This window comes from Anser brachyrhynchus (assembly GCF_964034855.1).
Source record: "Anser brachyrhynchus genome assembly, chromosome: 11".
Classification (NCBI taxonomy): domain Eukaryota; kingdom Metazoa; phylum Chordata; class Aves; order Anseriformes; family Anatidae; genus Anser; species Anser brachyrhynchus.
In genome coordinates, this window is record NC_137706.1 from 1,987,855 (window position 1) to 2,014,688 (window position 26,834).

Sequence of the window (26,834 nt, forward strand, 5' to 3'; positions counted from 1 at the left end):
GTTTGTCATTCTTTTGATACAGGTGTGGAGACTGACTGGCTATAATTTAATTCATTCATTTAAAAATGAACATGCTAAGCAGTCCATTTTCAGAAACATTGGTGCTGGTGTCACCCAGATTGAAACCGTGCAAGGGAATCGTATCTTCTCCTGTGGAGCAGATGGCACACTGAAGATGAGGGTTCTTCCTAATGCTTTCAATGTACCTTCAGGCATTTTTGACATTCTGTAGCTTTATGTGAGCTAATCTTGTTTTTATATAATGTCCCTTTAAGTATCTAAAAATGCAGTGATATACACTGTGGAAAGGAACTATTTTGTTGCCTTTCAAAGTAATTACAGCGGCATTAAGTATTATGGGAGGAAAAAAAAGATTAAAAAAGACTTTTACAACAGGTATATTTTGAGTATGCCTATAAGGATCACTGGGGTGGAAATGCATGTACTGTATTGTAAAAGCAAAGAATAAAACCCAGTACAGTCATAGGTGGGGTTATTGTTCAGTAACCCACAAGCTGCATTTAATAAGTGTATTGTAAAGAGCCTGACAGCTGTTATTCACTTAACAAGCACTGTGGCTCTACGTCAGTAAGCATTTCTGATGTGATTCTGATTATTTTTATTTCTTTTTTTTTTTCACACTAATTGAAGCATGTCTACAACTTCTCATTGTAAAATAGTTTACTTTTAACTAAGGGTACTCTGTATTTGATTTTTGCAAGAAAATGTAATGGATGCAAATGCTGTGAAACAATGTGCAATCAAGAACGTACTGTGAGATGTATCATTTTATGCTGAGATTTTTTTTCCCTGTTAGTATTAATACATAGTTGATACTGTAACTTGCACATTAACTCATTTTTAAATGCAATTTTTTTTTTTTTAATTTGCTCACTCTTTCCCTTTCTTTCTGACAGATATGTTCCCTATTAGTCACCTGCCTTTACTTTAGGAATGTACTGTACGCGTTAAATGTTTGTAGTGAGGACATCCATGATTCTGGTCAGCTTTTAGTTTGGAAAATCAGTTGTCCAGAAAATACTTCATTAAATGAAGCTATTAAGAGAATACCAATAGAACGTACAACGCCACATTTCAGATTAATGTCAGGCTTTATGTGGCCAGCTAGTAAATAGTGGATAAAACTGGTAATTAAATTATTACCGCAGCATATTGTATAAACTATGCAGAGTTCAATATTGTTTGCTTGTAATATAACCGGCTACTGTTGTCAGATGTATTTTTCTGTTGTAAACAAAAACCATGTTCTTAAGACACTGGAAAAGATGTCTGCATATTTAAGTGTTAACAAACTGTCTTATTCCTCCAATGAACATTTTGATGTCTGTGCTGTACTGTAAAATATATTAGAATAAAAAAGCACCTTTCTCCAAAGGCAATTTTAAATTGCAGGCTGTGAAGTAGGAAAAAGAAGAAAAGTAAATGTCATTGTTTAGTTTTCCCTTTGTAAGTTAAATAAATTACTTTTATTTCATGGAACAATTCATTCCAAAACTTTCTTACATTTAAATAGACTTAACTGAACCTCTGATACATTGACTGGAGACTGCGTGAGCTAGCTTTGACTTGACCTCAGACAGCACTGAGGTAAAAAGGATTAGCTGTTTGCATTTTACTTTCAGCTGTCCTAGAAAATTTTAAAGCTAACAGAATATAGTTCTTCTCCAACAAAGGCAGCTGCAAGAAACACTTCTTACACAAGCCAGCTTCTGTCACTGAGGAAGAAGGCAGAGTTTGCTGTCCCTCCCTCCTCCAGGTTGATCTAAGTGGATCAACAATGACATTCAGAAATTTAACATGGATTTAACATTTGCACATTATAAAAACATTTTCTGGCTTGAACTATATTTGCACCATCCTTACCATGCAAGGCCTGAATCATGGTCTTAGTGCAATCACCAAGTAAGTATGCTGAGAAGAGAGGAGTTTAGCTGCAGAGGTATTTTCCCAGCACATCTGCTAGACCAAGGTTCTGCATGCATAGATAGTCCATCAGTGGTGCCTTGATGTCACAAGTATTAAATAGCTCAGTGCAGTCAGGGGTTTAAGTGATGCTTTGTTTCTAAATATTTAGATGAAAGCCGCATGGGCTTTACCAATAAACACAGGCAGCTTAGAAAACACCCACCTAAATTTCTGAGGTCATGATGATTTTCCATTGAAACACACAAAGCAACAGACAGGATTTACCTTGCAACGTTAATTTTAGAAATATGAAGTACTGAGTAAAATTAAAATCAAAATTTCCTATCATTTTTCACCTCTCAAAAAACATGAATGTGAGCAGGAAAAGAGGAGTCTCAGGGGAGACCTCATCGCACTCTACAGCTACCTTAAAGGAGGCTGTAGAAAGGTGGGGGATTGGTCTATTCTCCCACGTGCCTGGTGACAGGATGAGGGGGAATGGGCTAAAGTTGCATCAGGGGAGGTTTAGGTTGGATATTAGGAAGAACTTCTTTACTGAAAGGGTTGGTAGGCACTGGAATAGGCTGCCCAGGGAAGTGGTTGAGTCACCATCCCTGGAGGTCTTTAAAAGATGTTTAGATGTAGAGCTTAGTGATATGGTTTAGTGGAGGACTTGTTAGTGTTAGGTCAGAGGTTGGACTGGGTGATCTTGGAGGTCTCTTCCAACCTAGATGATTCTGTGATTCTGATTTCCAAACTAACAGTGACAAATTGAGTCACTAAGCACTGTAATAAATACATGCAATCCTGCTCCAGGTATTTTATTTTTCTATGACTACCAGCAAAAAAAGTATACCCTTCATTTTGTCATTTCATTTGTATGGAGGAATGTGAGGAAAATTTAGTAAAAATATAACTTACTATAACTAAGTATAGTTATAAGGAAGTTATACTTCTGTGGAGTGGTAGAGCTTATATGGCAGTGAGGGGTAAGGAAGAGACTGCAGCAACACAAGTAACTTGAACACTGTTAAAACAGGAATTTTAATCAAAAATTATACATGTTTTCTTCAGTTTTGTACCTGGTTACTTTCCTTCCAACATTCGCATTACTAAACACAGTTTCATATGCTTCAACATTTAATAATGCCATTATTCCCATTTTCCTTGTACCTGGGCTGGATTTTGCTTTTAGTTATGTAACAGTTGGCTAGACTTTTAAAATTTGAAGATTTTTTTTATATACATATATATTTAACTATTTCCATCCCCAATATATTTAACAGCTGTATATCTTTGTCCAAAACATGTTCACAGAGGATCACTGGAAAGTATTAAGTGAAAATAACAGAGAAATGTATTTGTACACAAAAGTTCATTATTTAGACGCTTTACTAAGACCGTAATCACTGACTAGAAAATGATTGCAGATAAGATGATTGCAACTGAAAGTTATAAATAGTCACTGTCAAACACATGATCATGGAATAATCAACATACATTATATCTAATTATCGGCTCAAGAATAGGGGAAAAACAAAAGCAAGTCTGTGCTGTGTGCCAGCTGCAATATTGAGCAACTATTCTTTGGACAAAAAATAATAAAAAATGGCCTATATAATTTAAGAGTTTATACAAAGGGTTCTTATCTCCCTTTTAAGCACACATGCAAACCACCATCAGTGAACAGAAGATGTATACCAAATGAAGAGACTTCGATATGTATATAATATAGCTTTAAATAATAATTTGTTTAGCCAAGCACGGCTCCTTGACATGCCATTTTAAAATATATTCATCTGCCAAAATGTACAGGGTATACCATTAAGCTCCCATTCTCCCATGTGTACAAATTCTTATCTCTAAGACTGTACGAAAGCATAGCAAGAACAGACTGTGAAGATCGTAACTCAAAACTTATACCAACCTGCTTTTCTTTCAATAAATCAAAAGCAAAACTTACTGTCATATCCTTAGTATCAGTAACATACATAACTCCACATGCTATGAATGCATTACCAGCCTTGGACTTAGGATATGTGGTATTGATATGCCGAATGACTGAAAATGTTTCTTCATCAATGTGTGCTACTATTATATTTTCATCAGTGCTTGAGGCATATATAATCCAAAGACCCTTTTCATCCACTGCCACGTTGAAATATGTCTTCGAGTTAGCAAAGAGGTAGTTACGACCATGATATAAGGCATTTTCAATTAGCAGTGTGCCCAAGGATGCTTTATCAAGCCCAAGTCTGAAATGAAAATAAAATAAGTATTTAGTATGTTGTGTTAGAATTTTGTTTTTATATACAATGGTTGGTTATATTGATTCAGAGTACAAAATTACTGATAGAAATGTAGCTGAAAATAGTTGAGTTTAAAGACCATTCTGATATCTTTTACGATGAAGTACTCCACTCAAAGCATCTTCCAAAACACTAGGAGAAAATTCCAGTGTAATAACAATTTAAAAGGTGTGCAGTGACATGAACTCACTTTGGTAGGTTTCACTTTATATAGTTTATGAACTTTATTATCTCTAGGGTGAAAGAAGCCAACTAAAAGAAGGAATGGGTATGAAAAAGAATTAGATACCAGGTGAAGCCCCAAACTTATAACTGAAATCTGTACAGTAATTTGCTTTCTAATGGATAGGAACAAAGGAAGAAAATGACCAAACTAGCATGAATTCTGGGCAGGATCACCTAGTCTTAGAGCTTGTCTTTTGAAAGCGGTTCAGATAATGCAGTGATTTGCTCAAATAAACATCAAAGGAATAAAAATTCTACTTTTGCAGAGCCAAAATTCTGACCTTGAACTGGCCTCCAACAGGACAGCCTAAATGTCTCGTCTCTGATGTATAAAATTGTTTTTATTCCTTGAAATTCCTTAATAGGATGATAACCTGAGGACAGTGGCATTTAGCAGTTAAAATTGAGTTCCTCTACTAACTAGTTCAGGAGAGTAATCAGCTACTATCAAGACATATATGCAGTTAGTATTTAGTCACAGAACAACGCAGTGCTTTAGTAAAGGCAGAGTGTGCTTTACCTTTTTAATTAATGTATTCTGTAGTGCAGAATTACAGCACATCTCACTGTGACTTCTGGGTAACTATATAGCTCGTTTCCTCAAATAGAGGAAAAACATTACTCAGTACAAGAATCTGCTACAGTTCCAAGTCTTCTGAAAGGACAGACTTGACAGGAGCATTTCACATCCAAGAACTTTCAACATAAGAGGAAAAATACTGGAACACTCATGTTTCTGTGGAAGAGTTGTTGATAGCATATGCAGGAAAATCATCCTAAGAAAACTCAAGAATGACTAGACTAGCAAAATGATTTTTGTCAGCTTCTGTAAAATTCAGGTCTGCAGCAACTCTATATTCCAGCAGCATATGTGTGCACTAAAAAATGCTTCAAGGTTGGAGAAGATTTCTGAAAAATACGTCAACTCAGTTAATCTTATTAATCACTTCATGTTGGTAAATACCTTAATGCAAAAACTACAAGAACAGACCTTAGCAGGAACAGTTACATAGAAATACAGCTTTTCTTCAGGAGGTTATTCTATAAAGAGCCAACAAGACAAAAAGTATCTCAAGATTCATTAGAAAGGTGCAAGATCTGCAACACAGAACACCTTGTCTTTTCCTCTTTTATGTGAAAATTCTGAAGGTAGCAGCAAAGTGACTTTTCATTCCTGAGGTTCTCTTTCTCTCACCCAATCAAGGACAGTCCAGCCTAGAACTCCAAATGGTTCAAAAAGTCCTTAATCTTCTGCCAGCTTGGGGGTAAACGATGAGATTCGGGTAAATGTTTCATCAACCACAGGGAAGATTAAGCTACAAAGCTTTCTGATCATCTAAGATGAGTAAGTCAACCAAAAAGAATACAGGTGGGAAAACATTAGACAAAGAAGAAAGGGATGAAACATTCCAAAATGCATCAGACAAAGCTAGTTTTGTCAGCTTTTAAATATGACAATAAACAGCTTGCAACATTTGCAAAATCAACTAGATAGGTCCTCACCTGTTATTCACATTAAATCAATACAAAAGTCCCAGAAGCTTTTTTGCAGCCCAGAAACAAGGACTTTACTGTAACAAAATTCACAGTGCCTAATCCTGTCTATGCTGAAGGTAAATGAAGTGAATAACTGAAAACAGAGACCATCTCTCAGCAAATTCTTAGAGAGGTTTTGAAAATTCCACAAATAGCTTGTGTTTGTCTGTATATGAAGGCAGTTCCAAATTAGTTGTGCCCAAGCAACAGCAAGGAACTTCTGTCCCATCACTGTGCATTGCTTAGACAGAGATGGCCATTAAAAAGGGTTTAAACAAAAAGTCCTACAGATATTTAAAGGAGGTTACCAAAAATTGAGCTTGTCTTTGGCAGAATAAATATTATAGAATCCAAGCAGCTTGCTCACATTCCTTGGCATCCAAATGAATATAGGAAGAAGGCACTCACACCTGCTTGGGTAGAGACATCAAAGTATAGTAATGTTCTTGGCTCAAACATCAGTCATGTAGTGGAGCTTGAAAGCAGTTGCAATCTTTCACTTGCCCTTGGACTGCCTTTCTTTGGCTCTCCCCACAAGATGAGATTTTGGTTTTGATTTGTATTGTCTGTCGTCAGTAGAAAGTGAAGAAATAAAGGTGTAATTCCCAGTTCAAATTCAGAAAGACGCGAGAGTTACAGAAACTTCTTATTATGAAGGAATCAAACAGCAGAACCACTCCTCCACAGTGGAATGTACAGTAGGTCGCTACATCCTATGCTGATGCCTTAGTGCATTCCTCTGCACTAGCAGCATTAACTCAACTCCTACCAGCAAAGAACAGTGCTATTTGAGAATAAGGCATGAGTGTCAACCCAGCAAGAAGCTCTGGAAAGCCAAAATGTTCCGTAAGTGGGCTTCAGTCATGGAATCCCATATCTGTGCCCCCCAGACTGCAGCTGAACCAATTTCCACCCTGATGCAGGTACACATGCACAGGTTTTCTTCAATTGTGCTGGTTTTTTCTGAGCCCCAAATTCGTTAGTCAGTTCCCACTTCTTTCTGGCAATTATGAACACAGCAAAGAATCCAAGTGCAAGAACACCCAGAGCAGTGTAATGTATAATACAAACCTCATGGACCCCAGGACAGCCAACAGAAAAAATACATTGTCATCTCAGCATCTTTTCAATCTGGAGGCCCAATTGTCCTATATATCTCATGTATCATGTAGCAACTGACATAGAGCTGAACAATGCTTAAAAGAACTGACCTTCACAGCAGAGTAATGGTTGAAGACTACCCTCCCAGTTCCTCTGCCCCCACAGATTCTGCACGCACAGACTGTATGGAAGGCCAATGGCCAACATTCCAGTTACAGACAGAAAAAAAAGTTAGTTGTTCTGTCCTGGAAAGAACTCTGAACCATTTCCTCTATTCTCCCTATTTTTGATGGGACCAAAAAGAAACAAATGGTACAGAAAAAAGGTTGTCTTAATCTAACTATATTTGACTTACTTCAGAATGACGTTGGTTCCTCCCTTTTGATAGTACAGATGATTGTTTTGTACTGCGTGACCACATCCATAAAAGAACCCTGTGATGTTAATGATTCTGTAGCTATCATTCAGCAAGGCATTGGAATTCTCATATTCTTTGATAGAGTTTCCTAAACGAAGAGAAAAACGACTATCATTTGGTTTATCTAGTTTCTGAAATCTCTACTACAATTCAATCAGAATCAAGTTTGTGACAGACAACAACCTTATTTGTGTTTTCAACAGTGATTTAATGTGCTGGAATATGCTAAAATAACCCAGAGACAAACACCAATAACCTACAGAGGTGTTCAAGGGCCTGCTTTCCACTGAATGTGCTGAGCCCTAATTCTGAACATAGTTCGTAAACTGTCAAAATATTTCCTTTTTCCACTTAGGTCCTGGAAATTATCCTGCAATAAACGTAGCTCATGCAGCATCTGATTCATTTTCATGCTTTCCTAAATGAAAAGGCAAAAGTACTAGCTACAATTTAAGGAATTAAAACTATAAGGGAACCATTGAAAGAAAAGAATACAAAGACATGAACAACAGACATTTAAATTTCGTTTAAAAAAAAAATCCTCAAACTATTTTCAGAGTCAACACTAGATCCTGAAAATGTCAGAAAATACTACAGATGTCTATAGCCATATGTATAGTTAAGTATTATATTGGTAACATGGAAAATATTCTGAAAAATATGTGAGTGAAAACATCATACTTTATGAGAAATATTAATTTGGATTGAAAGAATTTAGAAAGCAAAATTAATATAAAATTGACTTTTGATCAGTAAGTACTACTACTATACCTGAAAAATGCATGGTAAGCCAAATCCTTTCATCGCTTACATTTGCAGGTTCTCTCATCCAAGTTCCAAACGTTTGCTGTACACTGACAAAGTGAACAGGACTTCCTACAGATGTTATGACACATTCTAGTAGAGAAAGAGCACACATGCATTATTTGTTAGACTACAAAAACAGTAAGGAGCAGTTAGTCTTACCCCCTCTGTAATAGGTTACCAGCTTTTTTTGAATGATCAAGGGCTCTGTCTTCAGCTTTTCCAGCCAGAGTATCATCATTTGGTACAACACACGTCTCACCTAGAGTTGAGAGAAAAGGTAAAACATGACATCTTTCTATATTCAACATGACAGATATATAGTCACTGTCTTCAACAAACTAAAGGAATAACAACTGGGATTTTATTTCACCTGGAAAAAAGTTGTTCTGGTAAAAAAAAAAAAAAAGACAGAGAGAGGGGGAGATTTAAAAAAAGGCATTTGCTCTCACTTCTGCCAAGGAAATGAAGTGTTTGGGCTGGTCTGTTCCCTTGAAGTTGTTGAGCTGACAGACAACTTTGAGCAACAACTAATTCTGCCAACAGATTTAATTCTCTAGCTGTGAATTCCTGAGCAAGTGCTTAGAAAGACTGTGTTGTCCCTTTCCTTAGATAACAATAGATAACTGAAAAAGCTGGCAGCTGGCTGACTTATCAGTAATACCAAAAATGCTTCCTTGAGAATGTGTGATGACTAAACTCAAAAGTTTCATGCCCAAATCTAGATACACCAGCAGAGGGGGTGTGCTCTGTAGGCAACTGTGGAAGTTTTGTACTTGTCATTAATTTCCAGAACAATAATGTACTAACACACATACTGAGCACTTTATGCATAAGAATGCAGGTCAGTCATCCATGCCGTTAAAGTAGCAGAGGGAAGTTATACGCCACATTCCATATAGAAAAATGGTTCACAGAAGCAACAAATAAACACCTGCAAACAATTTCCCCCAGCCCTCAACAATTTTTTAAAGGTTAACTGATTGGGTTTTCTCTAACATTTACTGTTTAATCAATGCCTTAATGAAGTTATTTATAGAACTTCTTCTGTAAACCCTTCTTTAAAAGATCTCTGCTTTAAATCAGTGCAACATGTTTCATTTTACTTAGAATTAGTAATCACAGAGAAGAGTTCTCAGTTCTGTGCTGGAGATATCATGATATCATGAAGGATATCAAACGGGACTTTAGGGGACTGGGACGGTTAGTGGATGGAGCGGGAGTACAGGTGGTGTTTTCATCTATCCCTGCAGTAGCAGAGAGGGGTACAGAGAGGACACGGAAAGCCCACCTGATTAACTCGTGGCTCAGAGGCTGGTGCCAACACAGAAATTTTGGGTTTTTTCACCATGGGGCGCTTTACTCGGCACCCGGCCTGATGGCCGCAGACGGGTCCCTATCTCTAAGGGGAAAACGGATCTTAGCCCAGGAGCTGGCAGGGCTCGTTGAGAGGGCTTTAAACTAGGAAAGAAGGGGGATGGGGCTGAAAGAAGGCTGAAAGAAGGCCTGTTGGAGCTGTGCCGGGGGGAACAATGGCAGAGCCGGGGAAGATGGCAATGGCCCAGCTGAAGTGCATCTACACTAATGCACGCAGCATGGGTAACAAACAAGAGGAGCTGGAAGCCATCGTGCAGCAGGCAGGCTATGACTTGGTTGCCATCACGTAAACGTGGTGGGACTACTCTCATGATTGGAGTGCTGCAATGTCTGGCTATAGGCTCTTCAGAAGGGACAGGCAGCACAGAAGGGGTGGTGGTGTGGCTCTCTATATTAGAGAGTGTTTAGATGTTGAGGAACTTGAGGCTGGGAATGATAAGGTTGAGTCCCTATGGGTTAGGATCAGCGGGAAGGCCAACAAGGCAAGCATCCTGGTGGGGGTCTGTTATAGACCGCCAAACCAGGATGAGGAGACGGATGAGGAGTTCTACAGGCAGCTGGCAGAAGCCGCGAAATCATCAGCACTTGTTCTCGTGGGGGACTTCAACTTCCCAGACATATCCTGGAAGCACAACACAGCCCAGAGAAAGCAGTCTAGGAGGTTTCTGGAGAGCGTGGAAGACAGCTTCCTGATGCAGCTGGTTAGAGAGCCTACCGGGGGAGATGCCCCACTAGACCTTCTGTTCACAAACAGTGACGGACTGGTGGGAGATGTGGTGGTCGAGAGCTGTCTTGGGCAGAGTGACCATGGTAGAGTTCTCTTCTTGGCAAAGTCAGGAAGGGGACCAGTAAAACCGCTGTCTTGGACTTCCGGAGGGCTGACTTTGAGCTGTTCAGGACACTGGTTGGCAGAGTCCCTTAGGAGGAGGTTCTGAAGGGCAAAGGAGTCCAGGAAGGCTGGGCACTCTTCAAGAAGGAAATCTTAATGGCTCAGGAGCGGTCTGTCCCCACGTGCCCAAAGACGAGCCGACGCGGAACTAGACCGGCCTGGCTGAGCAGAGAGTTCTGCCTCGAGCTTAGGAGAAAAAGGAGGGTTTATAATCTTTGGAAAAGAGGGCGGGCTACTCAGGAGGACTATAAGGATGTTGCGAGCCTGTGCAGGGACAAAATTAGAAAGGCCAAAGCTCATCTGGAGCTCAATCTGGCTACTGCCGTTAAAGATAACAAAAAACGATTTTACAAATACATGAACGCAAAAAGGAGGACTAAGGAGAATCTCCATCCTTTACTGGATGTGGGGGGAAACTTAGTTACAAAAGATGAGGAAAAGGCTGAGGTGCTCAATGCTTTCTTTGCCTCAGTCTTTAGCGGCAAGACCGGTTGTTCTCTGGATACCTGGTACCCTGAGCTGGTGGAAGGGGATGGGGAGCAGGATGTGGCCCTCGCTATCCATGAGGAAATGGTTGGCAACCTGCTATGACACTTGGATGTACGCAAGTCGATGGGGCCGGATGGGATCCACGCGAGGGTACTGAGCGAACTGGCGGAGGAGCTGGCCAAGCCGCTTTCCATTATTTATCGGCAGTCCTGGCTATCAGGGGAGGTTCCAGTCGACTGGCGGCTAGCAAATGTGACACCCATCTACAAGAAGGGCCGGAGGGTAGATCCGGGGAACTATAGGCCTGTTAGCTTGACATCAGTGCCAGGGAAGCTCATGGAGCAGATTATCTTGAATGTCATCACGCGGCACTTGCAGGGTAACCAGGCGATCGGGCCCAGTCAGCATGGGTTTATGAAAGGTAGGTCCTGCTTGACAAACCTGATCTCCTTCTATGACCAAGTGACTCACTTGGTGGATGAGGGGAAGGCTGTGGATGTGATCTACCTTGACTTCATTAAGGCTTTTGACACTGTTTCCCACAACATTCTCCTCAAGAAACTGGCTGCTCATGGCTTGGACTGGCGTACACTTTGTTGGGTTAAAAACTGGCTGGAGAGCCAGGCCCAAAGAGTTGTGGTGAATGGAGCCAAATCCAGTTGGAGGCCGCTTACTAGTGGAGTCCCCCAAGGCTCAGTGCTGGGGCCAGTCCTCTTTAATATCTTTATTGATGACCTGGATGAGGGGATCGAGTGCACCCTCAGTAAGTTTGCAGATGACACCAAGTTAGGTGCGTGTGTCGACCTGCTCGAGGGAAGGAAGGCTGTGCAGGAGGATCTGGATAGGCTGGACCGATGGGCTGAGGCCAACTGTATGAAGTTCAACAAGGCCAAGTGCCGGGTCCTGCATCTGGGGCGCAACAACCCCAAGCAGCGCTACAGGCTGGGAGATGAGTGGTTGGAAAGCTGCCTGGCAGAGAAGGACCTGGGAGTGTTGGTTGATAGGCAGCTGAATATGAGCCAGCAGTGTGCTCAGGTGGCCAAGAAGGCCAACAGCATCCTGGCTTGTATAAGAAGCAGTGTGGCCAGCAGGTCTAGGGAAGTGATTGTCCCCCTGTACTCGGCTCTGGTGAGGCCGCACCTCAAGTACTGTGTTCAGTTTTGGGCCCCTCACTACAAGAAGGACATGGAGGTGCTCGAGAGAGTCCAGAGAAGGGCAACGAAGCTGGTGAGGGGTCTGGAGAACAAGTCTTACGAGGAGCGGCTGAGGGAGCTGGGGTTGTGTAGCCTGGAGAAGAGGAGGCTCAGGGGAGACCTCATCGCTCTCTACAGGTACCTTAAAGGAGGCTGTAGAGAGGTGGGGGTTGGTCTGTTCTCCCACGTGCCTGGTGACAGGACGAGGGGGAATGGGCTAAAGTTGCGCCAGGGGAGGTTTAGGTTGGATGTTAGGAAGAACTTCTTTACTGAAAGGGTTGGTAGGCATTGGAATGGACTGCCCAGGGAAGTGGTTGAGTCACCATCCCTGGAGGTCTTTAAAAGACATTTAGATGTAGCCCTTAGTGATATGGTTTAGTGTAGGACTTGTTAGTGTTAGGGCAGAGGTTGGACTAGATGATCTTGGAGGTCTCTTCTAACCTAGACGATTCTGTGATTCTGTGATTTCATTGTAAGCTTGTTTTCTAATCTCATTTCTAACACTCATCTCCTTACACATTTTCACTGCCTAACATGCAGCCTGCAAATTCTTTCAGACATGCACTTTCATCGTTGCTTTCCAATAGATTTCTGGGCTTCATGGGGCTGTGATGAAGTTTAAATGTGTAAAATAGCAAAAATATGAAATAACTATAAAGTAATGCTGAAAGGGTAGTGTGACATTGAGGAAAGTAAGGGCAGATTGCACTGCATTGTTGTTTTCTCCTTAAAGTTATATCCTGTCTTTGTTCACAGAGAAAGAAAATATTCCAAGATAGAGCAAAAACAACACACATTTCTCCCATCCATTTATCTAGGACATTCACTGATATGACATTAAATGTTGTAATTGATCACAACTTATCTCTCAAAAAAGGCACAAAGTCAATCCAGCTGTAGGAAGATGTATGCCTATAGCTGGAATCTAGCAATCCCTCTAGGTCCCTTTCCAGCTTCTGATCTCAAAATATTCTCAAAATATCTCAAAGAAGGAATCCACTCAGCAGAAATTATAAGTTGAAATGCACAAATGTATTAGTCTCAGCCCAAGAAAACTGATAAAGTTAACTGTGTGAGCAGTTCCCTATACAGTAGTTTATCTAAGAATATGGAATAATCAAGGACCAAGCCTCTGTTTCTGGTGAAGCTGAATGCACTATTCGGATTTGAGAATGTTTGCAATACTCTCTGAGAATTTTCAGCTGCAGGAAACAGTTAACAACTAAGATTGAAAAGACCGTTTTGTTTTGTTTTTAATCAGAGACTACTATGTGAAATTTTCATTGCTTTCTTTCCACCAAAAAAAAAGATAAATATCCTACTGATTCTCATCCTAAAATATTCTGGATGAGAGTTAATGGAGTTTACAAGATATGAGAACTATTGATTTGGTTTATCTGGGGGAGGGTGTGAAGGACAGATTGAGGGATATTTTGTTTCTTTTAGAATTAGCTAACAGTACCACTGAGACCAAACACACCTGAGCTTGCAACTAATTATTGTATTCTCTTAAGGAAATTAAATTTTGAAAAAAGTAAAACTTGATTTATAGAAATCATTCTTATATTCTTATGCAATAAGTTAATTACAGTTATAAATCAACATGTGCATTCTCTTTTCTTCAAAGGGATATGAAGATTTAGTTACAAAAGATGATTTATTTTTGCATTATGGTGACACAATCTACTGGCTCATAAAATGTAAATGCTCACAGAGGAACACCTCTTCTCTGCAAAGTTATATTCAAATAACTCCTATTTGCACACTGGGATTTCAAATCCATTAGAAATCCATGCAATAAAGCTTATCTCTCCAAAGCACTTCAGTCTGTTTCAACACTTGAAAAGAGGCTACCTGAGTAAATGGTCCGATTATATCTTGTACCACAGTTCATGCATTTCTGAATTTCAAATAGGATCAGATTTCTGTTCAGCTATCCACTTTCCACTGTAAAGAGACTCTTTGGGCTCCATTCTGATAATTCAGTACCCAGCATCTCCCAACTGAGATTCTCACATGCTACTACATTTACAGTTATGTTCTACATTAAGAATAAGAGGCAGAAATCATTGATGTATGTTCCATCTAGTATTAAATATTCTCTAGTTAACAGCACTTATAAAAAAAAAAGAAAATTTTCTTTTTACCAAACTGGAGAGTGATGGTTAAGGGGAAAAGATGATGCTAATGCAGGTACTAGTCTTAGCTCACTTGAAACTACTCTTAGCTAAAACAGACATCACCAACAGCTAATCACTAGTTATCTCCTTGCAGTAGACAATGTAGGTGCTAGACATCTTTAGTGCTGTATGATGCTTTGCCTGCAAGATGAAGGGCTACTAGTGTCAAACTGGAAGAAGGGAGAACTATTTCAAGTCCGTTACAACTGAATCCTTTTTTCCCAACATGGAGAACTGTGCTCTCCCTCTGCAACTTTACTATCGCAACATAAGATCAATATCACCCTATTAACGGTGAGACAAAAATCAAGGTGCATGTTTTACACTTAATAACTGCATGAATTTCTTGGTCGATTCCCTTTTGATATGCCTCTCAAGAAGCCACATTCCCAATTACAAAAGAAATGCCACTCAACCAAACACTGTCACAGAGAGCTGCCTTCTTTTATAGAAATATGAAAGAAGAAAAATTAGGAACTGAGACATTCTTTGTTATTCTTTTGTTGGATCACTATGACCTCCCTGGAAACAGATTTCTCAGCTAAAGGGAAAATTCAGAACTGTAGGGATAGTAACAGTCATTGAAAGCTACAATCATCTTTGACATCAAATGTAATTCCATTGAGGGGTAAAGGATAAGGACAACAGGGGCCAGATCCAGTATGTAGATCCAAGCCCAAAGGTTTGCTTCCATTCTCAAGCTAGAGTAAGCTAGAAATACAAAAACTGTTCTAGCATGAGCTTCTCTTTGCATTTTATTATCAGTTAATAGCTTGAGCCAAATTTTCCAGTTATCATAATACAACAGTGTTTGTAGATCCCGTGTTCCAGACATCCAAGGCCAGCAGCTCGTCTCACCTCCCCTTGTTTCACTGACCAATAAGAAATGCTCTCAGATAACATTTCTGGTCAAAATTTTCTAAAGTTCAGACATCCATCTTGAAATACTTATAAAACACAACTGCTGAGTTTTACAATAAAATGAGTGAGAACATCCCTGATTTCCAAGCACCAGCGTGTCCCCTTCCCCTCCTCCCCAATATAAAAAGAAAGGAGGAGAATAGAGGAGAGGAGGGGAGAGAACCGGATGGCAGCTCCTACATTTCAGCAGACGATCTATGAATTGGCATTCTAACCAGCTGAATGGGTTCTAACAGTATTTGCTGTGTAATTTGCAGCCAGTCACTGCAGCAGTTTGAAGGAAGTCTGCTCTGTTTTTAATTTTTACTTTCTGTAGCTCACCAACACAGATACAGTAGAGCAAATAAGAGAGTCATGATCATGAAATGGGATGCAATAATGATAAGAAGCAAAAAATGGAAAACAAGTCAAGATCACCTTGCTCCAAAAACTTCCATAATCAATTAGACATGAAGCCTTTTGCCTTCCTCCAGCTAGTCTGGCTTTCATTGGTTCTGCCAATAACCAGGCAATTTAATTTTGTAGAATACAGTGAAATGCAGCCTGGTTAACAGGTGTTGTATTTACACGTAAAATTAAAATTTGCCTTTAAAAGCTAAAAAACTCAACACCACTTCTCTTATTTTCCAAATACATTGGATACAAATACATAGAGGTTGGACGAGGTGATCTAGAGGCTGGACTAGGTGATCTTAGAGGTCTCTTCCAACCTAGATGATTCTGGGATTCTATCTAGCAGAAAAACCCATTTGTAAACACTTTGTTTTAGCATTGGAATAGTATGAGTAAAAGACAAATATTATAGATAGCTTGCTGCCTTACCAAGGGTGCGTTTCAACAAAATATTTAAGTACATACGCAGCTTTAAGTTTTTTCAGTTTTACTTATGCCAGGAGAATAAAATACATGCTTGTTGTTTCATGAGTCTTGGAGCAATGGGTTTTGAACTGGCTTATAATATCAAAAAGAACAATGGAAAGAACTAACCTGTGCATTTGTTGCTGTATATGTTCTCCTGAAGCTGTGTTTTACCTTTACGTTTTCTTGGAGGTCCTGGGGGTCCAGGTGGTCCAGGAGGCCCTGGGGGTCCAGGTTCACCTTTTGCACCTATGTAAAAAATGAAGTACAATGTTGCAGACCCTGCAGGCAAGCAGGCAATCTGCAGAGAACCGTACGTGTCCACATGATGGACTTTTAGAGATCTCTGAAAGAGCCTCTGACTTCCTAAGAGGTTTTTGTGTGATCAGTAAACTCCCTGAAATGCTCTTTCTTAGAATGTGAGCCATCCAGAACTTCACAAATTCTAAGACATGAATGCAATTTAATCTGTCTGGATTACAGGCACATTAGAGAGTTATAAAACACTATTGCCTTTTATGTAGTGTTTTTTAGGACTTCAACTTAAGAGGCTACAGTGTTTAAGAGGCTACAGTTTTAGCAACTTATAATGTGGCTGCCATGATGCTTCTTTCATATATTCACGAGCGGAAATCTGCTCTCATTTTCTAATACATAAATAAAACTACACTGCAAGAAAGAGCAGAAGGAGATCAACTGTCTTGAATTGTACTGGAAAGGGTGGAATTCATGTACACCTCAAACCAAAGACCAAATAGAAGAGTATTTGTGAGGAATTGCATTATAAATGAAACATACTCCCCTAGGCAGTCCTTTTAATTTTTGGAGCTGCACACACCCTTGAGACTATTACTGACCAATACTAATATATAAACTGTAGCAATACCCAAAAACTTCACTGTGGATAACATGGTTATGTTAGTTGGTCCTTATTTTGCAGAAGCAGAGTGTATCTTTTTCTGTCATGTACGCTATTGCAAGAGAGCTCTTAAGAGTACTTCTTCTTACCTTCTAATACTACATCATTGTTTGCATCCCCCTTTTCACCCTTTGCTCCTCTTGCGCCTTTTCCACCTGGCATACCATCTTTGCCAGGTAAACCCATTTCTCCAGGTTCTCCTTTCTGTCCTTGATCACCTTTTTGTCCTGGCACGCCTAGAAATAAAAAGCATTTCAGTACCAAGAATGTTGTTGAAGTATTAATCACACAGTTCCTAAAATCAATGCATTTTGTTGAAATACAAAATGTATTCACCCTTGTTGTTGGTTTTGTTTTGTGTTTGTTTGTTCTTTTTCACTTGTATTTTTCTGTATTGTTGTAATTTGCTTTGATTTCAAAGCAAATTTATAACCAAATAAGCAGGGAAACGGTGTACAATTCATTAGGTGTGAAAAATATTTTCTTTACCTAGTAATCTCTGAGTTTAGAACATGAAACATGGAGACCTCGGCCTTGCCAATGCTGGCTAGAGCATTTCTGGACTAGGAACACTAAGGAAAAAATGTGAAGTCATTTATTTTACATTTGTAGGGCATTAAAGAAGAAGTGCATATTCATAGCTCCTCTTTTCTTAAAGCCATTATGTACTAACATTACAACACATTGTACTTTCAACATTTTCCTGTGTCCCAGCAGAGCATAGACTCAGCTACCCAGTAACCTTTTCACGTGGCTACTATTCCCTGCCCCTACACTTGTTACAAGCATGATCAGTCCAAATATTTTTTGTGCTTTATCATTTAGCAAAGTAGCATTTTTAACAGGACGTTCGTTTGTCCTGTGTAATCTCAGCTGGAATATTTTGCAACAAGGAAAACAATGCTGTGTTTGTAAAACTGACATATCAAAACTTTCCACCCTCTACCTTTGCGTCAGTTAGTATTTTCATGCTTTAGGAGAGAAGCATTAACCGTCATAAGACTGGAAATATAAGTGTTCTTGCAGGCATGGGTTTCAAATACATTACACTTGTAAGTACTTGAGAAGAAAGTGCTTGTTCTTCTACTTAGAGTTTTACTGTTTAAATTGACTCTTTGAAACCAGAAACAATTACTCTTTTGGGGTGAAATCTGAAATGCATCTTTGGCACAATTGCCATGTGAATCCCTGAAAACAGGTTCTCTGTTTCATTTCCAATTTAAAAAATAATTGTTGGGGAATAGTGATGTGACAGACCATGTACTGTCTCAAGCAGTCGTAGATGGTTGTCCCATTCGTACGTGCCAGCGGGCCCATGCAATAGGGTGCAAAAGCCAGACTAATAGGTGGGCCACTATAAATATCTATGTGCTAGCATCAGCCAACCTACTCATTAACATACACTTCTCTATCCTCCCTCCCCCCCCAAGTATTATCCCTTCTGATGCCCTTCTGTCTCCTTACTCTCCTACCATGTGCAACCCAGTGTTTTGTCACTCTGCCTTGAAGAACCAATTATCCATCAGTGTTTTCAATTAGCTATGACGCATCAGATATTTCTGTAAAGCAATTACTGTTTTACACCTTTACAGTAATTTACAGCCTCAGAGCACAGTAACTGTCACCCACCGCACAGTGATTTGTTGAATCAAGCATCTGAGAGACAACAGCACTTCTCTGTGTTCTTAGCAGAGACATGTCATGGTGAAATCAGTAAGTTAGGACAAACAGTTTCCTTGACCAGCACAGAAAACTGCTTGTGGACTGCATGCAGTCTATGGGCTATTTAGCAGAGCTGCTCTATTTGTGTAGTTTATATTAAAATAGTACCTAGAGACCCTGCTGCATTACAGAGTCCATCTGCAACTCAAAAAAAGCTGCTCCAAGAGTTTCCAGCCTAAACAGACAGTTTAGAAAAAAAAAAAAGAAAAATATGGAAATATACTTTCCCCACCATGATTATTATGTATCTGAAAGCAAAACTATGGTAATGTGAAACTCCCACTCCCAAACTCTGGCTCTGCTGGTTGGGTTTTTTTAAGCCATCTGAAGTCAAAGCGTACCTCAGTTGGAAGGTTGAGGAAATGGAAATATTCTTGTAAAGACAGTATTTAACAGCAAACTCAGAATACTGAGATGCAATTAATCTCATTCAATAGCTTTAATTTCCATTATTCAATAGAATATATATACACTATGGAATAAGTCTGAAGTAATCTACAAAAACTTAGAGTAAGAAAAAGAATTTTACAGAATTCTGCAATGTACAAATTCTTTGTAAACATTAAAACCCTTCTTGTAACAAAGGTCTAAAAGTAACTGCATTTGAATATAACAGCAAGAAATGATTTTTTAACAGAAAAAAAAAAAAAATACCTATTTTTCCTCTTTTTCCATTTACTCCGGGTTCTCCCTTTTGACCTGGTATACCTGGGACTCCATCTGATCCATTGTAGCCAGGCAGCCCATCAAGTCCAGGAGGCCCTGAACAAGCCAAACAGCATAATTGAATTTTCACTGTTAAATGCAATTTATCCTTAAAATCACTAAATCTATATATACTATGTTTATGTGTATATATTCTTTAGAAATACAAGATCCTTTAATTTGCCATTATGCTCTCCATGCCAATACAGTATCCTCCAAATAAACACCCACAAGCACAAAAATTAAGTGAGCATTTGTCCTGGCCTTAGCATAAGAAAACTGACTGAACTGAATGCTGCACATATTTTGCACAAAGGCCAGCACAGATCAGCCTTTTAGATTCCACTTGAAGGATCAACACAGTGGAACCCATTGTTACAGTCACTGTCAAAGTCAGAAATACATCTTCCACAAGCCACAGAAGCTTTGACATTGCTTATGATACAGGCTAGACTAATCTAACACAAGAAGAGCATTTACCTACTCATCCAGAATACCGTAGTACCAAACTCTGGCTTGATACAGAAGGTATCATTCCCTTTGTCACTATTGAATCCCCGCAAACAAAAAGTACCCAACACTTTTCTGACAGAATTATTCTAAGCAGACCCACAGCCAAAGAAACCTGGAAAGCAAGCAAGTAACCATTCATATAGGCTAGCAACCATGAGTGAGAGCAGAAAGAAAGAAAAATTATTAGGGAATTGGGGGGGGGAGTCAGAAATCAGTAACCAACAATTTTTAAGAGATATTTATAGTGTTATATTAAAATATCAGTTTGCTCTTTTATATATGTTCTTCACCTAAATGCTACTTAACATCTGGTTTTGACCACATATGTTTCAATAAACATTAAACTATTCTCCTCTTCCCTCTGATACAAAAGCCTCCCTCCCACCCCTTAAAGGGCATAGGTTGATATAAGTATAAAAGTTATAAAGGCAGTCATTCAACTCTCCCCTATTCTAATAGGTAAAGAAAGACAACTATTCTATAAAGATACATTTCTATATTTCAACATTCATACCAACTTCTGTTTCAGTTACCCAAATACATTACTGCAATTGTCAAAGTACCTTACCTGGTGGACCTGGGGGGCCTACATCAAGAATATGCAAAAGAACACAAGAAAGAGGAAATGGTGAGTTTCTCCCAGCAAGGAAACAAAAAACAATTCCAAATAGAACTGATTGGCATTAGCTCAGGACAATAAAAAGGGGGAAAAGTCCATCAGATTTCAAAATGAACACCTATGGTTTTAGCTGTTTTGTATTAAAAATAGACATTTGAATATGAGCACAAACTCACCTAGACTTACTGAAAGAGTATCCTTAAAAGCAGTTACATATACATACATGGTCTGCCTTCTACAAATTTCAATTGATAAAGATTTGACAAACAGCCACCTCTACAATATAACCTCACTCGGTTTAGGTGCCTTTCCAGTGCCACAGACCCAAGCCATCCAACAATTATTACATTTCCTTTATATAAGTTTTTTCCAAAATCTTCTTACACTAGAAAAATAGCTTAATAACACTGGTAAATGGCATGATCCTGTTACACACCATGCTTCCTTGTGTTTCTCAGATATTCCATTACAGTTCAGGATTCAGACTATTTAGATAGGCAAAAAGGTCTTGTCATTCCTATGAACTACATCTAAACCACAAACACTATTTTTTACATGTGATTGGTCTCCAGACTGGACCAAGCTTCCCACAGAACCTGGTTAGTGAATTGGTTGGTGCACTAGAAATTGGACTTGCTTCAGTTATTCTGCAACATGTAATACAACAAAATCTGTCTTATCCTTTCTGACTTAATTCAAGTTTAAGGCCTTAATGAGAAGAAAGCATAGCAGGCAGGAGTAAAGCATTACCTGAAAATGTTTCTGTAACAAGATACATCTTATGTGATTCCCAATACATATTTTAAAAAAAAAAAAAAAAAAAAAAGGAAAGCAGGTTAGGAGAATACAAAGAAAAGTGGGGTTGTTGCAATTAAAGAACTAAATTAGTGCTGTGAACACTTTATTCAGTTGTGTCTTGTTTCAACAAGAAGTCTCTAAAACAGAAAATAACAGTAGTTGCTGGATTTCCCTAAAGACGACAGTCTTCAGCATTAATTAGAAAGCACTACAAGTAAAGGGAAAATCGTTTTATAATACCATTACAGTGATTATTCCTTTTAATCAGTACAGGCAGTAACGTCACTTAACAACTCACTCCCAATTTTCCAGTAAATGAACATTTTTTCCACACTACAATGTTATGTGCATTAGTACCTACAATTACTTTGTCATCTGAAACTAAGGATCTTGAGTATCCTTGTATAAGCATAAGATAAATGAGAAAGGTGCTCGAGAAGTAATAAGTATCACAGAGGGCTACAGCAGAGAAAGCCACTACTAAAGAAACAGTGTAGTAGTGTCAGGAAAGCAAAAAGCTGCGCTAAGTAGCATGAATTCAGAACTCTGGAGCCCAAAGAAATAAACATTTAGATTGCCTGTGGTTCGGCCTTAGTTGCAATCGGAACTGGTCAGCAATTTCAGAAGTAGTATTTCACATCGGTGTACATTACGGTAAATCTCTTGTATGCTGAAATCATCTGAGCCAGTTAAAAATATGAACAAGACAGCAAGTGAAGTGTTTTATAAACTCCTAAGAAGTGGCTTATTTCTAATCTTCTCATTTCCAAAGTGAACACAATTGAGTCTGCTACAGTCTTCAAACTGGACCATACCCCTTCAAGTTGGCTAGTGCCTGATGTTCTCTTCAAGACACAGAAATTGCTCACATCATCTTGTGTCCCAGCTGTTCTAACTCCAGACTGCTAACAAGTGAAACCCAGCGCCCTGTTAACATGTTCCTAAGGCAGGGTAGGTTAGCACTTTGCTCTTCCAAGTCCCACTACTCCACAGAAGTTACAACGATGAGAGCACACACATTTATCCCATGGTAGCCTGGAAGTGTGGGGACACATACAAAAAATACCAAGGCTAAACCTCAATTAGTATTTTCACAGAATCACAGAATTGTCTAGGTTAGAAGAGACCTCCAAGATCATCTAGTCCAACCTCTGCCCTAACACTAACAAGACCTCCACTAAACCATATCACTAAACTCAACATCTAAACGTCTTTTAAAGACCTCCAGGGATGGTGACTCAACCACTTCCCTGGGCAGCCCATTCCAATGCCTAACAACCCCTTCCATAAAGAAGTTCTTCCTAATATCCAACCTAAACCTCCCCTGGCGCAACTTTAGCCCATTCCCCCTCGTCCTGTCACCAGGCACGTGGGAGAACAGACCAATCCCCACCTCTCTACAGCCTCCTTTAAGGTACCTATAGAGAGCGATGAGGTCTCCCCTGAGCCTCCTCTTCTCCAGGCTAAACAACCCCAGCTCCCTCAGCCGCTCCTCGTAAGACTTGTTCTCCAGACCCCTCACCAGCTTCGTTGCCCTTCTCTGGACTCTCTCGAGCACCTCCATGTCCTTCTTGTAGTGAGGGGCTCAAAACTGAACACAGTACTTGAGGTGCGGCCTCACCAGAGCCGAGTACAGGGGGACAATCACTTCCCTAGACCTGCTGGCCACACTGCTTCTTATACAAGCCAGGATGCTGTTGGCCTTCTTGGCCACCTGAGCACACTGCTGGCTCATATTCAGCTGCCTATCAACCAACACTCCCAGGTCCTTCTCTGCCAGGCAGCTTTCCAACCACTCATCTCCCAGCCTGTAGCGCTGCTTGGGGTTGTTGCGCCCCAGATGCAGGACCCGGCACTTGGCCTTGTTGAACTTCATACAGTTGGCCTCAGCCCATCGGTCCAGCCTATCCAGATCCTCCTGCACAGCCTTCCTTCCCTCGAGCAGGTCGACACACGCACCTAACTTGGTGTCATCTGCAAACTTACTGAGGGTGCACTCGATCCCCTCATCCAGGTCATCAATAAAGATATTAAAGAGGACTGGCCCCAGCACTGAGCCTTGGGGGACTCCACTAGTAAGCGGCCTCCAACTGGATTTGGCTCCATTCACCACAACTCTTTGGGCCTGGCTCTCCAGCCAGTTTTTAACCCAACAAAGTGTACACCAGTCCAAGCCACGAGCAGCCAGTTTCTTGAGGAGAATGTTGTGGGAAACAGTGTCAAAAGCCTTAATGAAGTCAAGGTAGATCACATCCACAGCCTTCCCCTCATCCACCAAGTGAGTCACTTGGTCATAGAAGGAGATCAGGTTCGTCACGCAGGACCTACCTTTCATAAACCCATGCTGACTGGGCCCGATCGCCTGGTTGCCCTGCAAGTGCCGCGTGATGACACTCAAGATAATCTGCTCCATGAGCTTCCCTGGCACTGAGGTCAAGCTAACAGGCCTATAGTTCCCCGGGTCTACCCTCCGGCCCTTCTTGTAGATGGGCGTCACATTTGCTAGCCGAAACACACCCAAATCTGTAAGATATGATTACAAAGGAAATATACGAAATTTCCTTTGGAAATTTAGGAATTTTTTTTCCATACATAGGAAAGTAATAGCGCCAAGTAATATAAACTGAATTCCTTGACTTCCAGCATTTATAATAAGTAGGTATAGGTAAGCCCCCAAATAGCACCTGTTACTTTTTTTTTTCTTTTTTTTTCTTTTTAATAAATAACCCAACTGATTTATAAATTCTGATAAATACCATAATTCTTGGACATTTTAAACTCTATCTACCTCAAGTTCTTTGAAAACATGAAAACTTTGAAAACATGGTAAATCTGTATTCTTGAAGGTGTAAGTGTAATGTTTATAGTAACAAACATACCTGTTAAGCACACCCCTTTTGTGCTGTTACATAAATCCACCATCACCCGGACCTAATATTGCAAAGAAAGTAAAGTTTGAAACAATGTATGCCATAATGATTCAAAGAAAGTTATCTGGTTTAACTTTGACCACAGAAATCATTTTCCTTCTGTCATAAGCCTTTCTGTCAGTTTTGTTTTCATGTTGAAGTTTCAAACATTTTGTCCCCTGAGCAGCCTGATCTGACATCAATATCAGCCCTGATGTGAGTGGGGACTTGGACCAAATGACCTCCCTAGTCTCAGACATTCTGAGAAGTTTTAGATCAATTTAATGTAGCTGAGAAGAGCTAACTGGTTTTGAATATCAGAATTTGATTGTTCTCTTTTCCTTCATCTCTCAAAAATTTTGGCTTCTACACTGTAATTTGTAAAATACACCTTTCCCGAGTGTTCTCTAATTCAAACTGCATTTTAATCTAAATGGTTTTGATGAGACTGCTGAAAAGATTACAACTTGCTTTGGAGCCCTCCAATTATCTCTGCATTGTATTTGCCAATCAGTGCGATACAGCTGACAGTTAAAAAAATATGGCATTCAAGGAGCGTGTTGTAGCAAACAGCCTACATCAGAACCACCAGCTTAACTATGAAAAGATTAGCAATACAGCCTTCCAATCAGCCAGCCTCACCTTTGCCAAGAAGAAAAGCTACTCATAAAAGTACTTTGTTTAAATGCTAAAGGCTTGGTTTTCTTCAGAGGGAGAAAGGGGAGCAGGGGAAAGACGAAATAAAACATGAAGTAACTTCTCAGAAAATTAGAGAGTGATACATAAGCCATCAACTTTTGCGCAGTTTTAAATCTCACTTTCAAATTTGGTGCTTACAAAATTATTGGACTGTTACTCTCTCATCAGTCTTTCTACACTAGTATATGTCCTAATTTCCTATTTTAATTCCCACACAAAATAAATACATATGTTTATAAATACATAAAAATAAACAAACAAAAGCCAGAACCTAAAATATACTCATGCTATTAATGCTAAAATAAGATTTTTGATGCCTAAAGTTATTTCAAAGATTCTTGAACAGTGGCCATCCACAAAACAGAATAGATTCCCCCCAGCCAGCTGTTGTGCAGAGCAGTAGGATATTAGTACCCATAGCACCCAACCACAAAAATCTGTGCCTCTACTGCAAGAGAAATCCTGCTCAGACAAAACCTCCAGTCAAGGCCCACATTCAGCAGAGACCTGGAACATCATAGCTGGGAACACCTATGCCCTACAATCTCATTAGCTCTAACATTAATGCAGATGTTATCACTGTAAAGTTATCACTGCAATGACTTACTGACAAAAACATCCATGGGACATTATTGAAAAGGTATTTCCTGTGAGAAGTTTTTGGAACCAAAATCAATAGCCACATCAGTAGGAGCCTTTTCTGCTTTCTTTGTGGGCTTAAACCTGCAATCTTTATTGGGACAGACTTTCCATTAAGGTTCCTTCAACAATAATATCTTTCTTGCATTTCTTCAGACTCGGAACTTAAAAGCTTCTAAATCAATCAAAACTTTTCAGCTATTTAACTGTTCCTACATAGCAAGGATAATTTTTCACTGAAGTGCAAAAAGCTATGCAGTTTTGCCAGATAAAGGGCATTCTCTTGCAGTTACAGTTCTCCTCTTCCGACCCTTCATGTAATACCTTGAATTTAAAGCTCACTAAAAGGGCACGACCTATTTCAGAAAAGCACGATGTCAAAATAAAGCCTGGTAGCGTCCTGGTGAGACGCAGGACAGAAAGAACACGGGCGGTTCCACCAGCGGAGCAGAGGTTTGAAAACCTGACACCTCCAAACCTGGCGGGCTGACCTTTTATTCCACCCCTTTTTGCAGGAGCTCCACTAAACCTACTAGCGTTTCAAAGTCTGAGAGCGCCCCTCCGCCCTACCGGCACCAGGGAGTAGGTGAGCATCATCAGCAGCTCGTCCGTCTCGGCGCGAACGTGCCCGCGGGCGCGCTCCCCGCGGCGGCTCCGCTTGCTGCGGGGGGCGCCGGGGGGCGCCCGGGGAGGCCCGGCAGTGCCGCCCAGCAGGTCCCGGCCGGAGCCGGGGGCCGGGGGGGGCCGCGCCGCCTCCAGCCCCAGCTCCAGCTCCCGCAGCGCCGCGCCCAGCTCCCTCCACTGCGCCAGCAGGAAAAGCGTCCCGGCGGCGCTGAGCGCCGACAGCAGCCCCACGGCGGCCAGCAGCGCCCGCAGCGCCCGGCCGCCCGCAGCCTCCATCGCCGCCGGGTGGCCGCTGCCGGCGGGGAGGGCTTTATGGCCCCGCCGCGGTGGGCGTTGTGGCGGAGGGGCCGGCACGGGGCAGCGCGGCCGATCCGTGCCCCCTCCCCGCCCCCCCCCCGGGGGCACCGGTGCCGGCCGTGAGGCCTCCCTCTGCGGTCCCCGGGAGCGGCCCTGGGGCGATA

General features: G+C 40.5%; 2 protein-coding genes across 9 annotated transcripts in view; one reads left to right on the forward strand and one right to left on the reverse strand.

Moving 5' to 3' along the window:
* The window catches only part of DMXL2 (Dmx like 2), a 55,239-nt gene extending 53,744 nt beyond the window's left edge, over positions 1-1,495 (forward strand). For all 6 annotated transcript variants that reach the window (XM_080607097.1, XM_080607095.1, XM_080607098.1 and 3 more), the window contains one exon: positions 23-1,495. In XM_080607097.1, the coding sequence (XP_080463223.1) occupies positions 23-232 (210 nt within the window). In that variant the 3' untranslated portion in view covers positions 233-1,495. The remainder of the gene's footprint in view (positions 1-22) is intronic.
* GLDN (gliomedin) lies at positions 21-26,834 on the reverse strand. 3 transcript variants are annotated; one of them, XM_080607130.1, is made up of 10 exons: positions 26,320-26,834; positions 24,382-24,433; positions 23,831-24,025; positions 19,522-19,629; positions 17,235-17,381; positions 16,356-16,475; positions 8,501-8,581; positions 8,287-8,412; positions 7,453-7,603; positions 21-4,181 (listed from the first exon to the last, which is right to left on the reverse strand). In XM_080607130.1, the coding sequence occupies exons 1-10, from the start codon at positions 26,647-26,649 to the stop codon at positions 3,722-3,724; spliced, it is 1,770 nt and encodes a 589-aa protein (XP_080463256.1). In that variant the 5' UTR covers positions 26,650-26,834; the 3' UTR covers positions 21-3,721. The 3 variants fall into 3 exon arrangements, with proteins under 3 accessions (XP_080463256.1, XP_080463257.1, XP_080463258.1); XM_080607131.1 differs by lacking the exon at positions 23,831-24,025 and adding an exon at positions 20,654-20,671 and having other exon boundaries at positions 26,320-26,775; XM_080607132.1 differs by lacking the exon at positions 23,831-24,025 and having other exon boundaries at positions 26,320-26,776.